This window comes from Clarias gariepinus, chromosome 1 (genome assembly GCF_024256425.1).
Source record: "Clarias gariepinus isolate MV-2021 ecotype Netherlands chromosome 1, CGAR_prim_01v2, whole genome shotgun sequence".
Taxonomy (NCBI): domain Eukaryota; kingdom Metazoa; phylum Chordata; class Actinopteri; order Siluriformes; family Clariidae; genus Clarias; species Clarias gariepinus.
Window position 1 is genome coordinate 38,270,756 of NC_071100.1, and position 16,338 is coordinate 38,287,093.

The 16,338-nt window shown below is 36.4% G+C and overlaps 1 protein-coding gene across 1 annotated transcript in view; it reads left to right on the plus strand.

Moving 5' to 3' along the window:
* The first annotated feature begins 5,484 nt into the window (after window positions 1-5,484).
* The window catches only part of lpin2 (lipin 2), a 32,749-nt gene continuing 21,895 nt past the window's right edge, over window positions 5,485-16,338 (plus strand). Inside the window, exons 1-2 of the mRNA XM_053483578.1 lie at window positions 5,485-5,805; window positions 14,092-14,292. Coding sequence (XP_053339553.1) covers window positions 5,677-5,805; window positions 14,092-14,292 — 330 coding nt within the window. The 5' untranslated portion in view covers window positions 5,485-5,676. The remainder of the gene's footprint in view (window positions 5,806-14,091; window positions 14,293-16,338) is intronic.

The following is a 16,338-nucleotide window of genomic DNA, read 5'->3' on the forward strand; positions in this document are numbered from 1 at the left end:
ATTTTTGACATCTGTGAATTTTCTTCAGAAGTACAATTTTTTTTCCCCAAACAAACAAAACAAACAACAACACATGGGTGCGTAAACTTTTGCACCTAGCCGTATACCATAAACACATTGTATAGGTCAGGCACACGCATGAGACTGTCATGCCGCGGTGAATCATGGGAAGGGTCTTTTACAGCGGCCACGGTCGCGCGTCACACAGCGCCTCACCGCCGCTGCTTACAGCACATAAACAGTGCTATGATTTAACCAGAAAAGACAAAACAACACCAGCACGTCCTTCTGTGTGTTTCTGGTCTGAGGAAGACCAGCTTTGCCTCTAAGCCGCAGGAATGAAAGGGTAGCATTTACCATCGGCGAGGAAGCTAATCGGAAGGAGGAACGTAAGCATAAACAGCAGCTCGTCTCGTCTCATCGCTAAATTACAGCGTTTTCAAATCAGGTGATTAATAAACAAACGATATGTGTGTACGTTGACGTTATGTTCTCTGTAACATTTACATTTTGATTTATTAACTAAATGTCGCTGGTTGACGGTATAAACTTGGGTGTCCGTGTAGCTAGCCGGTTAAAAAAACAGAGTCATATGATATGACAGGATGAGTGAGTGTCGCCTGGGTAGAGTTAGCCTGCTAATGTTTAGCTAACGTTCATCGAACATTCTGGAAACGTTCAGGTAACGTCAGCGGCGTTCTATTCAAAATGGCTAACTACAGTAGCTAACGTACAGTAATGCAGTGTGTTTGGTTAGCCAACTTGTTTTATTCATGTTATACTACTGGTGGTGTTGGTGGAAATACTAGGGTTTAGTTTGGAAGTTGTTTTGAGAAAATGAAAGTGCAAAAAAAATATGAATAAAAACGAAATCCTTCCTTCTGTGTAACCTGAGCTTCTCGGATGCCGGTTGGTTTCTCAGGTAACACGGGAAAACACTGTGGGCTGACAGGCTGGTTTAGTTTTCAGGGAAATCACGAATTGATTATAGTAACGATAATACACGCTCCTGAATGAGAAATCACTTCACATTCAGTTTTTTTTTTCCCTCACCGATATAAAGTTTTTTTTTTACTTCAACAAAACTCTGCTGCTACGGTATGTGGAAGTTTTCTTTCTTTTTTTCAGTCGCTTTGCCAACTCATCATTACACTGAGCCAGAGAGAATGGCGGCGCCTCACACTTAACTTACTGTGGGAGCAGGGAAAGTTTTTTTCTTTCTTTATTTCCTCCTTTGAAAAGGATTTCTCCTCATTCAGAGCTGTGTTCACATTCTTAAAAGCTTTAGTGTTTTTAAAAGAACATAGCTTGCTTATTTAAAACTATTTAAACAGCAGATTTTTACCACTGTGTGAACATGAACAGCTTTCTTCTTTCATATGTTTGGTTTATATAATCCAATTAAAAGTTGGAGATTAGCACAGTTTTTTTTAACATATTTTTTGTATGAACAGAACATTATACATATCCATTCTTGCCTATCTTATTTTGAGTAAAATAGCATTAAAATACAATGTCAGTGTCAACTTGGCATTCTGTCCAGGGTGTACCCCGCTTCGTGCCCTAAGTTTTTTGCTATAGGCTCCAGGCCCCCTACAACTGAGTGATATATATGGTGCAATAAAAAGTGACATTTTTAAGCAAAACAGGCAATATCACCCACTTACTCACTCACTCAACCCTGGGTTGCAGCGGGTTAGGAGCCTATTCCAGGAGACTTGGGGCAAGAGGCGGGGTACACCCTGAAATGGCAGCCAATCCATGTACACAAAATGAAAAAAATAAATAGGACATATAGGCAAAGTAATAGCACAGGTACACATAATCATATATTCTTCTGGTTGTTTCAGTTGTTCCTAGGACCCCCCCCAAAAAAAAAAAAAAAAAAGGGCAAATTTTTAGAGTATTCCGGTAGTGGTAAAATTTACATGTTATAAAAGTGTACACGTTCCAAAATTGTCCTTTGTGCATGCACATTCCCTGCAAAGGATTGGCACCCTGTCCAGGGTGTACCTCACCTCATGCCCATGCCCACGCCCACCAAGTCTCCTGGGATAGATTCCAGGCCTCTTCAGAAACTTATGTAATGTAAGATAAATGTCATAGACGATGAATGAATGAATGAATGAATGAATGAATTAAATGACTTAATATGTAATTGAAGTTTGTTTCGCATATGGGAAGGATTTTCCCCCCCCTATTTAGAATTTTACATTCTGGAAAAAAAATTATAATTTTTAGGGCTGTAGCTATCAAATATTTTAGTAATCGAGTATTCTACGAAAAATTTAATTGATTATTCGCGTAATCGGATAAAATGTAATTTCGCTTAATTAAACAGCAATGTAAAATATATAAGAGAAGCAAAGATTAATTCATAAAAATTATACAGCATTTTATCAAAATTAACCATTGTCATTATTCACAATACAAGGAATTGCTTTTTAAAGCCTTTTTTCAGATGAAAAAACTAAAAAAGGTATTTAAGCATAAAAAAAAAAACTAAGGCACACTGTTGTGCGCTAAAATGCCTCCCTGCCACGGATTGCTCCCTCCCTTACATAATCCCTATCAAATATTATATTAGAACATAAATTCATAGGTTTATGATTTACAAATGACAATTGCAACGAACAAATTGAATTATAAAATAAGCAATATAAAAATAGAGATGTTGTACAGGAAAAAAATAAATAAATTATATATATTTTTTCATATACAAAATGTATATTTTTATATTGCTTATTTTATAATAAAAATCAATCCATGTAACTTTTTCATCTAAACAATATTTATTTAGTGTAGATCATAACATTTTTGTATTACATGACAAACCCCTGCAAAATAAATGTGCCACAAAATAAACATTATATAATTTTTAGTACGTGTCTTAATTTTCGTGTATTAATTTGTCACGTGCCTAGGGTTAATTATAATGGTAATAATGTCTTTGATGATAATAATAATATATTCGATAATATGAATTTTTGATTGTGGTGTCCTAATATGTTTGATAGAGACTATGTAGCAGGGGCAATCCGTGGCAGGAGAGCATTTTAGTGCATAACACACATTAAAATAAATAATTTTACAAAAACACTAAGTTGTGCAACTTAACTTTCAGAACTAAAAGTAAAAAAAATGTACAGCTCAGACATAACATAAGCCTTTACAGACAATTTCTGTCGTTTTCTCTTGCTCGTTTATTCATCTCTTGGCCCGCTGATATTTGTATCGCTCCCTTCCATTTTGCAGTCCGCAACAGAGTGCTCTATTAAATCAATACACAGGTAACTGTTTGCGTCTCCTTCCGTTGTTTTAGCTGACGTAAGCGCTTCTTCTTTGTTGGTATTTAGTGGCGGCTTGCATCTGGAAGTGCGCTGTGTCACGCCAAACAAATACTGTAATTGCGCAAAAACATAACGCAAGCTTTTAAAATTAATTAAAAGGAGCTTCAAGGCAGAAGATTTTGCCTTGATCATTTTTTGTAATCGAATTACACGAGTTACTCGAGGAATCGTTTTAGCCCTAATCACACTTTCATCAGGGTATCAGCACCAACAGCTATGATGATGTTTTTGTTTTAGGTAATTAAATAAAAACTTAAAATGAATGGTTATGACTATAACCTCTGTTCCGTGACGAAGAGGAACGAGGTACAACACATAACGTATGGGATATTACGCTCTCTCGTGTCCTGGCTGAAGCCACCTATATTCACACCGTAAAGGCAGTCAAACCTGTGGTGACGTAGGTGTAGCCACGCCTATACCTATAAACCATTGTCACCACGGTTGACTCTCAGTTCGATAGCCGCTCTTTGCCGGGCTAAGCTGAAAGGCGGGGCAGCAATGTGTTGTAGCTTGTTCCTCTCCCTCTGGGAACAGAGGTTATAGTCATCACCATTCGTTCCATTTAAGTCGATTTACATGTTCTGCACATATTATTTGTACACTTTGACTGAAAAGTCTTCAGCTGACTCTTGTATGGTGACCCAGTGAAGAAAGGACATTTGAATTGACCTCTAAATAGTATTTATGTGCTTTCTTACATACAGATCCTTTTTAATCCCTTTTGAAGTACAAGAAGTATAAAAGTCATCTGGGAGACATGCAAGATGTCTGTGTTTGAGCTAATGTATTATTATTAGTCATCCGATTGGACAAGAGATTGATGGTCATAGAGTGTAACAGCACTCTGACATTCAACTATATGTATCACAGGTGTTCTAACAATTACACTAACTGTTAGTCACCAGCATGAGTAAAAGTAGGTCTGTATTATCTGCAGTACTGAAAAGACGGGAGAGCAGCTGCCTGGCAAAACCCACACTCAGAACCAGTCATTGAAACAATTTCATCAAGAAACCACATTCAATAATGTCTTGTTGGACAACACTTTTTTTCCCTAGTAATCGCTATGATATGTGTTGGCAGAGCCAAATAATTGGTTAAATAAGCAGACAAATAATAATTTGTTGATATTGAATCAACATTTGTGGAACTGTTTCAATGATTGTATCACAGCCATGCTGATATTCACTACAACATCACTGCCTCTTATGTTCATATTGCTTAATTAATAGTGTTTAATGTCCTGAAATGTCTTAATATCTTGAAAATATTTTCTCTGCTGAGTTTAATAAAATTAGCATATATTTTTTCACCTTTTTAAATGCATTTCTCCACATCCAGAATTTTTTTTACTTATTTTTACATTGTACATTTACTGTACTTATTACCTTTTACTGGTTATTTAATGGGATAAGAAGAACCTAATGAGAAACAGCCAGATATAACCATATGAGTATATAACCAAGCAGTGTTTGGTCCTCTAGAGGAATTTGGGTCTGACTTTTTTGCCCAGGCACAAATTTTTATTTTCCAATCTCAGAATTTTTAAGTACAGTCTGGCTTTTTTGCCCAGGCACAAATTTTTATTCTCTAATCTTAGAATTTCCAAATACAGTGGAACAGCTTTGGCAGCTTATTTGGAGCTTAGGCATTTTATTTTGCTTTTCTCAATGGTATCTCCAGGACTTAAAAATTGCTCTTGGACATTGTTAGCCTTTAACCTCGAATTTATTATTATTATTATTACTACTATGGAGAATTCTCTGTGAGAGAAAAGTGTTGTGACTAATGCACTGTTGTTTGCCAATCCTGTTTTCCTTTAGCGCAGAGCTGAACGGTCACGTCATAACTCGGGTTGAGTTTAGGATAAGGGTAAAATTCCACTCTGTCCTCCCTGCTAGTTGGCTGATTTCGCAGAAGCACAAGCTCCTCATGGTAAAATCATTAACTTGACTGTGCGTGTTTTTGAGTCAGTAAGATGGCCTCTCAGCCACGGTGAAGTTCATTCCCACCCTACACCCGCATGCATAACCCTTATCAGCAGCGTCCGTACCACGAATCATGTCGTCTTATCTGTCTATAAAATGCTGAAATTGTGTCCCGGTCCTCATGGGTCACACAGTGGGTGTGCTCTTACCTCATTGGATGACTTGACTACTCTGTGCATTAGAAAAACATGTAAGAAATATATTAGTATGCAAAATTTATCTGAGGATGACGACCAGGACATGTTTATACTTGCAAGACCAAGTGCATACAGTATATGAGGCATTAGTATGACAGAAAAGCAGGAGCACATGGACGAGTTGGAAAGGTCCAAAATATGCTTGAGGTGTTCGCTGTAATGAAGAAATTGGATTTTCGGCCAGAATTAGACCTTCCCTGCAGTGGGATGGAGAAAGACAACAGAGGGCAGGAGGACTCTTCAGCCCTAACGGCACCCTGGTCTTTTGTAAGTAAACCCATATTAGGATTTGTCAGAAGGCCAGGACCTGGTATATGACTCCCTTTCAATTTATTTCACATATTAGGGATAGATTTTTGCATTTCTTAATTGACAAACAAATATTTTCAGGCATAGTATATTTGGACACATTTTAAGATTTTGTGCATTTGTGCATTTGCTTAATGTTTGTCATTGTTAATAGCTGGATAAAATGTATCCTTAGCAGTATGAAGACAATATACTAATTTGATTACCATACATTTGTTTAACTTGGTATTTTGCTTAATTCTGTAACTGGCCAAAGCTGAAGATGCCTGTCCCACTTTAAGAAATCTTTTTCTTTTCTACTACTACTACCACTACTTTTTAATGTACTTTGATTACTTTGCACTGTATTTAAAGATGATCGTTTCAAAAGAGGAACACTTCGAAAGCTTCGAATTGCTCAATAAGACATTTGGTTTTACTTTTGATTCCTATTTATTGCTCTGGGAAGTTTATCAAATCACCATGATAAGGAATTCCATCGTTATCATAGATTTATTGTGTTGTTAATCAGCACGACTGTAAATATCAGCATGTACATTGATTTGATCCACTAATAAGTGGAAGTTATTGAATAATCATTAATAAATGCCCTGGATCAACTTATTTTACGTATTAAAAAAAGGCAGTAGGGATGGCAGTAAATAACCTAATGTGAATTTATTGCTATGCACTGTAATTATGGCATGTCTTTAATAAAACTAGGGATCTAGGGATGCACTGAAGGGGGAAAAAGCACTTTTTGTCAGACTGACTACTTGTTGATGGCGAGTACCGATACCAGTACCTGGCATTGTCCCAGGCTACAAGGTGAAAAGACCTCACGTCTGAACCATAGCATCAAACACATCTACTATTGCTTTACTGGTGCTTAAACTCAAAACTGTTAATTGAAACATGTAATGAAGCTGAGGCTTTTTTCACCAAAGTTAAGCAGCTTTGGGAGCACTTACTTTTTTGTTTTTTTCTCCATTATTGTGCGGTTGTGCTTAACTGGAAAGCCACAGACGATTACATATTTGATGATTGTCACCAACAGTAAATACATTTGATTGGGTTAAAAATTACTATATTTTTCGGTTTCTTTGGGGTCAAAGAAACATAACACATTGTGGCAATGGTAATGCCATTGCACACAAACTGCGCAAAAATATTTGACATTTAAAAGATGATCTATATATAGATAGATAGATAGATAGATAGATAGACATTCTTTAAAGAAGGACATTCTTTTGTCACCTCTGTCAATGTTTGAAAGGCAACCATAACACTGTTTTATGTGCAGACGACAGTGTTTTCCCCACATATAGAGTATAATTTGGCAGGCTGCCCAAGTATATTGAGGGTCCCATGACTATATTTGCGCACCCTTTTTAAAAATCTGTCCGGGAGAATGATGCCATCCGCTATCGATTAACTAGTAGTGAACAGTAGTTGCACTACCGTTCCTGTACCTGTTTCTTCTGCTACGGCAAGTACTGAGAGGCACTAAATGCAGCAGATGGCAGCTTTCTTAAATAGACTAAGATGGGTGTACTGTCAGTCGAGAAAGACAAAAAAAAAAACAAGCGGCGCTGATCCATAAAAACTGTTTATTAAGGATATAATTGTTTTCATTTTTTAAATTGTTTTTTTTATTTCAGTTTAGTTTTTATTTTTTTGTTGCCTCATTTATCTTTCGTTTTGGTTTTTTACTTTCAGTTTTTGTTTTAGTAATTTACTTAAGGATGATAAGAGTTATCAGTCTAGTGGGGTGTCAAAAATAGTCTAATACGCATGAAGAAACATTGAAACATTAAAATAAAGACTAATATAACATATGGAATACATCTGTTTCACCATACACCCTCTAATACTCCAGTGTGTAGATGCCAGATGTGAGGCAAACTAAGCAGAGCATGATGAGTGTCAAAAGTCAAACACTTTTTAGTCCAACCATCTACGCAAAGTGACTCCTTACTGTGACTTTTTTTTTTTTTTTTTAAGTTAATTTTTAGTAATTTTTTTTCTTCCCAATTTTCTTCCTAATTTAGTCTTATCCAATTCCCCCCATCACTAGGGGGCTCCCACATTAAGATGACTACTACTACTACTACTACTACTACTACTACTACAGCATCACCCGGGAATCAAACTCGATCTCCAGATGATAAGTTAAGCACTTTACCAGTGCGCCACTCGGTGGCCCCCTGACCTGAGTTATCTCAGTCAAGGAATTTACACGAACAGATCCTGGTGTTTTGAATTTCTTGTCAAGAGCAGCATTAAATTCTTTGTAAGCTTGTGTTTCACATAATCTGGTTGACATATCAGTCTTAGTTAGATAGCATTTCCCGGTCCTTTTGTATTCGTTTGAGCTGGTTGTTCACTCCTCCAATCTCTTTAGTGAGTTAGATGGACTGTTTGGTGTACGTACTGCTAATGCTGATGCTTTTATAAAAAAAAAACTGTGCAATTTTTTTGTGAAAGTAATGTTTTTACTTGATTTTACCCTTACGTGTGTTTAGATGGAGGGGAAAGTTTGTGGGTTGGATCTCTAAAATCTGAAATTAATGGACATGTCAAATATGTACCATTTTTGGGCTGGCAGGTAACACTGGGCCCGTTCTGCTGTATGCTGGCCGTAACCCTATTTTCATTACATTACGTGGGGAGCGCGCATCAACTTAAAGTTACTTTCACTCTTTGACACCAAACTTAGGAAAGAACACATGCTAAGAACACATGCTAACTTGATTGCTGTTTCTGCAGTTCACTCAACAATTCAGCACAAACCTTCGAAATAGTTAAAGATTTTACAAGAGTCATTTAATGCACTGTTGTATTTAGTGGGAAGTTTATTACCATTAATTCCATTGTGTTGTGACTCAAGTCGTCACCGGAGGGTATCGCTAAAAACGATTTTTAATCACGACACAGGCTTCCACAATTTTGATTAAATTTAATATTGAATGAAGAAAAAGTATGACTCAAAAGTAGGGCTGCATGATTCTTGCCAAAATATGAATCACAATCTTTCTCCAAGGGAATTGAGCTCAAGATTCTCTCAAATGATTCTCTCTCCTTTTTTTTTTTTTTTTTTTTTAACCGAAAATTTCTTGCACACAAGTTAAGAATTTCCTCTGGGTGCTTCAGTTTTCTCCCACAGTCCAAAGACATGCAAATTTGGTGATATAAATTAGACATAATTGGTGTTCTCAAATTGCCCAATTTCGAGAACAATGTGTGTGAGTGTGTATGTATAGAGGATAAAGCAGTAAAGGGGATGAGTGAGTTCTTTCACTTTTCCTGTTAAAGTAGATTTTCCTTATTTCTTTGCTTTTTGTAACCTTAGCCAGCTACAGTACAGACCTTTGAAAGGTGCCAATCAGAAACAGGTCATTACCTTTTTTTACTCTGTTTAATCAATGAGGGTGTACACACCTGTAAATACAGCAATCTGTTTTTTTGTCAAGTAAATAAGCAAACATGTGAACTCAATGTTATCTAAAAGATCAGAAAAATACAGAAAGGCAAGTGAATCAGAAATAGGATTGTGTGCATGTATGAATCAAGATTGTGATTTTATTTATTTTTTTAACGGTAATCTTTTAACTGTTGCTCAGTCACAAATCTGTCCTAACAATGTACATTATTGTCTATACAAAACAAAAGGTTATATGAATAGTTACTTGCTACAAACAAAGATTTTACATCTTAAACAAAAATTCATAAATTCTCCCAAACATTTGATGGAATTTAAAAAAGGAAAAAAAAACAGTCTCTGACCTGGTGAAATAAATGGCTTAACACATAACGAGCTTTGTAACAGCACCTGAGGTGTTGTTTTAAACAAAAATAGAGCTTCAGAGTCAGCTAAAATGCTTCTACAACACTTTTTTTTTTTTCCTCTACAGGCATTGTAGATTGCATGGGGCTGGTGGTGTATGAAAACTGCTGAAGTTTTTTATTTTTTTTTAATAGCACTTACAATGTGCTCATGTGACCATATACAATAACATATAATCGTTTTGATTTTGAGCTCTCGAGTCCAGCGTGCGCTCATTATACAGCATTTTAATTGTACGGGTTGTGCAGTTTGGGAACAGTGGTGTTTAAAGAATGTATTAGGGTAATGTGTATTAGATGTATAATTAGTAGAATGCTGATTTCCTTGTTGTGAATTTTTGCAGTGCAAGTTCTCGAAGATGCGATTCATTCCTGTTTATTACCCATGTGTAAAACATACAGTAGTATGCAAAATCTTTTTTTTTATAGCGAAACTTTGTTATACGTGTTTATTTCATGATTACTAAGTCTGTTAAAAAAGAAATTGTGTTCCAGAACAAAATTTTAATTTTACAGGAAAATGTCTGTAGGCCTGTAGATCTGAAGTGGCATGTAAAAGACCGCTTTTCAAAAAAGAAAAAGGCTTCTGGCTTTGCATGAAGGTGTGACAGTTCTTAGAAGGATTGTGGCTGGTTCTGCAAGATGTTCAATAAAACTAAGCAGCTAATTTCTTTATCAAGTCTACAAAACATTTTTTAAGATATCCTTGCTCTACAGCAGTTATTTGCTTTTGCACAAAACTGTAATCTCGCCTCTGAGAAAGACTTTAAGTTGAAAAAGTGTCTGTGGTGAATACACACTCTTTTTGGACGTTCCTACAACTTTTCCTTCAGGTGCACTCTAATTACTTCACCCGTTTTCTACAAATAAAAATGTCTTTACAAATCTGGTCTCAAGGGCAGCGTTAAGGTTTTTTTCCCCCCTTGAAATCAACAGCCGTTAAGGGATTTCTGTTCATATACAATTCCCTGTTCTCATTTGCTCTGTAATCCCATGTGTGAGGTGTGATACCAGCATTCGGTGTCAGTCTGTGTTGACTGTCAGACTTCTTTTTTTCTTTTAAAAAAAAAAAACACATTATCATTGGATTCTATAATGGCTGTAAAGAACCTGTGGCAAGACATGTATAGACAATATACTTTATGTCTTAAAGTTCATGCTTCATCTGATTACACTGAGTTGAGCTATCAGGCTAACTAGCTTATAAAACAAGGCTGAATTCCAAATTCCTCTCTAAACCATCATGATCAGGGGAGCTGCTTAGTGTGTGGAACGAGGGATTGTAGCTTTCTATTTATGCCTATTTTTTATTTAATAAGGTGAAATATTAATAGAAACCTATGAGATTTAACAGACTGTCTACCACCCCCATTGTTTATTTTCGGTTGTCGGTCGGTAACTGTCAGTCGCCAGCTCGCAAGTTGTGGACGGATATGTGTTGGCGGAGAAAAAAAAAGGGTTAAATAAAGAAACCAATCATAGCCTGTTGATAATATATGCTGTTTATAGAACCTATATATAAGAGCAATATTACACTGGTGACATTTCGCACGAGGCCATCCATCTCAAATGGCAACAAATGAGTTACTTAGCAGGTTAGAGCTACTTAGAGTTTTACCTTGTCTGCCTGAAAAAATTGCCATTGCAAGCTGCTTGTGGAAGAAGATTTTCTAACATGCTGTTCTGTTTTAATTTCGTTGCTATGACTGCATGCATTCAGATAGAAATCCAGGTTACATCCTAAACAGAAAAAAGCAACTTAAGTAGCAATGATCATGGTGTAACAAACTAATGTAGTTTGGGAGTTGTTTTTTTTTTTTTTTAACTGAAGATAGTTGAGAAGCATTAGTAGAATAAAGTTTTATTGTGCACATCAGGGTTAGGTAAAAGATCTAACCTCTCAGGAAGAGCTTGTCTTGTGCTGCATCTGCTAGATAAAATAGGAAAGGGGGAAAAATGGTTGTTGAGGTGTAATCACAGCATGCCGAAAGTTAGGATTTGCTGTAATCTACTGTAGAGAGAAAAGCCATACCACCCCAGTTGCTTCTGTGAATTTTTTTTCCTCATCTCTGTTGTGTGTTATTTGCTCAGTGTGTTGTGTTTTCTTGTCTGTCTGGCACAAACTGGATAGCGTTAGCACAGTACTTCAAAACCTCATATAGGTCAGGGATTCTCTTAAGAGGCTCAGGATAATCAGGAAAAACTGTCACTGCATCAAGTAATCAATAATTAACTCACAATGACATTAACATTACCTGTATTGAATAAAAAAAAACTCACTAAGTTTGATACTGATAGTTTTTTTTTTCATCAGAGTTGTTCTGCAAAGAAGAATGGAGCCATTTTCATCAACATTATGAACACTGGGTAAAAAGTAATCCTAGCCAGCCTGAGTAGTTTACACTTGTATGCAATATTGCATATACTTTTTTTTGCATCTAAATACTGAAAAGGAAGTATTATCTTTTGTGTTTCCTGTGGTCATATTCATGAAATACTGGTGTGATGTAGTCTCGGTACAAAGTCTTCTTAAAGTAAAGCAGCCTATAATAAGAATGACCTAGATTCACCCATTTAGACAGCACAATGGTGGCCTTCGTGAAAGAAAAAAAAAATACCTGGCCTGGTGCTAGAATAAAAAATATTTTAAGTCTGATCATACTTAAAAAAAAAAAACATTGAGTCTGATCATTTAGAGTCTGAAATCTTTAAATGTTTGACCACGCTCATGAATTTAATAGCTCTAAGATTTTTTTTTTTTCTGCTCATGTAAAGAACGAGGTGGAAAAATGTTAACAAAATAATTAGTGGTCAGTGTAACTAATTACACTTTGTGTATCTGTTTATTGCTGCAAATATCTGCCTTTATTTGGATTCAAACCTGAAGCACTTGCGGCTTAATGCAAAAGTCTTTTCACAACATTTTAATAAAATATTTTAAAAAAATGTTGGCATTGTTAATATTGTCGGTAAATTCTGCCTCTGACAGTTTCTTACTCCAATTAATAAAATCTTATATTTAAATAATATTTTGGAATATTTATTCATAATTTAGTATTTTGATTCTGTCAGTATCGCGATTTTATAAGAATCCCTATATTATTAATACTAAATTATTAACATTATGTGTGAACAGATTAATGTGTGCCACCTGTAGGATTTTAGAGGAATGGCAACATTTCACCACCTTAAATGCAAACATACTGTATAAAAAAAAAAAAGAAAGAAAGAAAAAGAAAATTTATGTGGGGAATGACTTTTAAGAGATGGGGACAATTCATTGATGTATCGTGAGTCTTTTGTGTGGCAATACATGTTTCGCCAAGTATCACCATATCCTTTTTTTATTTATTTTTACATAGTGTGTTGATTGTTTATCCAGATACAAGGGCGAGTTAGCTATAAAACTTGCTTGCTTGCCTATGCCTCTCGTATCTCTATAAGAGTGCATATCAACGTAACTGACCAAAATGAATGTCAAGTTATTCGGTAAAGGATTTAAACACAATTAGTTGGTAACATCATTGTGCCATTTTTATTTATTTATTTAATTATTCATTTATTTATTACCCCCTTTTTTTTCCTCCAAGTTTTTTACAGTTAAAAAAAAAACTACTAAACATATTGCATATGGATTGAAATGCTGTTAATTATTTAATATGTAATTTTTTTTTTGTTGGCCGAGATGCTTTGTGAAGGAAAAAAACTATCAAAAAAAAACAAACAAACACTGTTATGCACTTCCTGTCCCTGTGATCACTTGTAGATCACATTGTCATTGGAATCTAAATCGTATTTGGTCGTGTTCCTAGTTTATGCAGAGCATTTATAGCCTCTTTTATCAAAGCAGTCTCTCAGGCATGCTTTTGCTCATCATGCTCACCGCTCAGCTTAACATTGTCATTAAATATCACAGGAGTTGAGGTTCTGGTTCTGCTTAGCCTTGAGGTACAAGCGTTCAGTTTTCTGGTGAAAACATGAATTTAAGTTTCATTGCCAAGAGAGAGACAGCCTAAGGGATGAATAATCTGCAGCTTCCCCACTGTGAGTCTGGTACCGGTCATGCACAAATAGATAGACATTAACAGAGCCAAACTCCTGCTTTAATATGACGTGCAGAGACTTGAAAGCCAATGTTTCAGTCCCGCTGTGATGGGTGGCTGTGATTTTGTAATGTAAAATATGCGAGTGTTACATCTAATCATCTCATTTTATGGGAACTGCTCATTATAGGCAAAAAGCTTTATGGCGGTGATTGTGTTATCTGAAACTGATGTGCTGTACACTTTAATAAGGAAATTGTTCATTGTAATGGAACTAATGAAGCCATTAACATAGGGCCTAAGACACTGATAGAAAGCGCTGATCTGTATTGACCTCCTTTTTTTTCCCCCCCTCCATTGTCATGTTCCTGAGCAGGTGGACACCATGAACTATGTGGGGCAGCTGGCAGGTCAGGTGCTGGTGACAGTGAAGGAGCTGTATAAGGGCATTAACCAGGCCACGCTGTCGGGCTGCATCGATGTGGTGGTGGTGCGGCAGAAGGACGGGACCTACCAGTGCTCTCCTTTTCACGTGCGCTTTGGAAAGCTTGGAGTGCTGCGCTCCAAAGAGAAAGTGGTGAGTGACAACAGGATCACAGGTTATAATGGGAAGGATGTGCTGTTTAAAAAAAAATAAAAACTATCAGAGGTAATATCTCTTTTAGATTCTTTTCTGTATTCTTGAATCTTTATATAGCAAGGTTGTCATGGTAACAATTTCTGCTTAACCCCACCCTGCTGTCATGTTTCAAAGGTCGCATGTGAAGTACATTTATTTATAGCTTCCTACCATGTTAATTTTCCAAAATAAACAATCATCTGTCATGGGTCGCGATTCCATCTTTTTATTGCACAGTTGCTCCCATAAGCAAACAAACAATAGATCAAAATGTTGGGCCGAGGTTCCTGTCAGTTGTAGCGAGCCAGTCCTAAATGGCTCCCTGGTTTTAAACAGTAAACAGGTTCAGTGAGTTTAAACGCTTTATCAGCACTGGGCCTGTGGTGTGCCATTGTTACAAACCGTGTTACGAGTTTGCTTGAAATGTATTCATCAGCAAGCGTCAGTACTGAAACACCAGCTCTTGTTGTAGAATAGAAAAAAAAGAGATTATCTGCACATTCCCTGTAAATCTCACTCAGTGGTATGTGCGCGTGCATCTGTCTATATTTTGTGTCCTTGTACTGTTTTTGTACCTGTTATTCCCCTGAATCGAATATAACCTCTTATATATTAGCCTCTATGGAACCTCTGCAGAGAGCCAAAAGGTGATTACTTGTCTTGCATTATAGGAACAGTGTAATAGGTATGCTGTAAAATCCTACATGATTGCAACACCACTTAAATGGGTGTCTGTTAGAAAAAATGCAAAATTGAATCAATGGCCAGTAATACAAAATGTCCCTAAGTTTCCATACATAGTGGTAATTAACACTAAAATATGTAACGCAGTATATGCATGTATATCTACAAGGGTGAGCCAGAAATTGTCCACACTACAGTTATATTAAAACCTTTCTTGGCCGCACTGTCTTATCAGCGCTTTCCGTTTAAGGCTGCTGTCTCCCCAGTCACTGCTGTGCAGTTGTGAACAGGTTGCAATAGTTCATTTGTAACTGCGGTGCAAGCAAAAATAGATGCCCTATTTCTTATTTTGAATGAATGAAGAGCAGCGGGCAATGGTAATTTTTACTTCTTTATGCGCATTATGGAGAAAGTGTCTGGATATCTGCAAATAAAATTTGGAACAAAACTTTAAGAAAGTTTAAAATAGAATCATTACTAATGTTGAGACTTGGATTCATCACTCCAAGCCTAAGAGTAAATGTCAGAGTATGCAATGGAAACATCCTCAATCACCGACTGAGAAAAAGTTAAAAAAACCAAACATCAGCTTGAAAATTGATGCTTACAGATTCCCGGGATTCTCAAGGGCCAGTATTGGAACATTATCAGGAAAAAGGTTCAACAATCAACAGTGTTTGTTACAGTGAGATGCTGATTGAAGAGCTGAAGCCTACTCTTCGGAGTAAATGCAGGGGACCGCTATCCAAGGGTGTTGTGATTTTGCATGACGATGCACGTCCGCATACTTCTGCACACGCTGTCGACACTCTGCAAAAACTTTACTTTGAGGTGTTAAAGCATCCCCTCTAAAGAGTCCTGATCTTGCTTCCTCAGACTTTTACCTCTTCGGTACCCTGAAAGCAGCCCTACAAGGGGCGAAAATTCTGTTGCTTTTGTGGCTTGCAGCTCAGCCCAAAACATTTTTTTAATGAGGGAATAAGAAAGCATGTCAATAAATGGACAAAGTGTATTGAAAAGCGAGGAAATTAAGTCAAATTATGTTTTCTCTTTTCTAGAATTTCTAGGGGAACCCCTTAGTCTCGGGTACAGTTTGGCAGTTGTATAAGGAAATTAGCAACTAAATTTAACTGAGCTTCCTGCAAAACCACAAACAGTTCCTTGTCTGCTGCACCTGCTTTTTTTGCATGCAAAATCCAGCAGCTTCCTTTTTTTTTATTTTTTTTTTTGCTAAAAAGTGGTTTCTTGTTTGTGAAAGTGCTACTTTTCTTTTCTTGCATACAAATATTTTTCTGTAACTTGTAATTTTGTGTTTGAAAA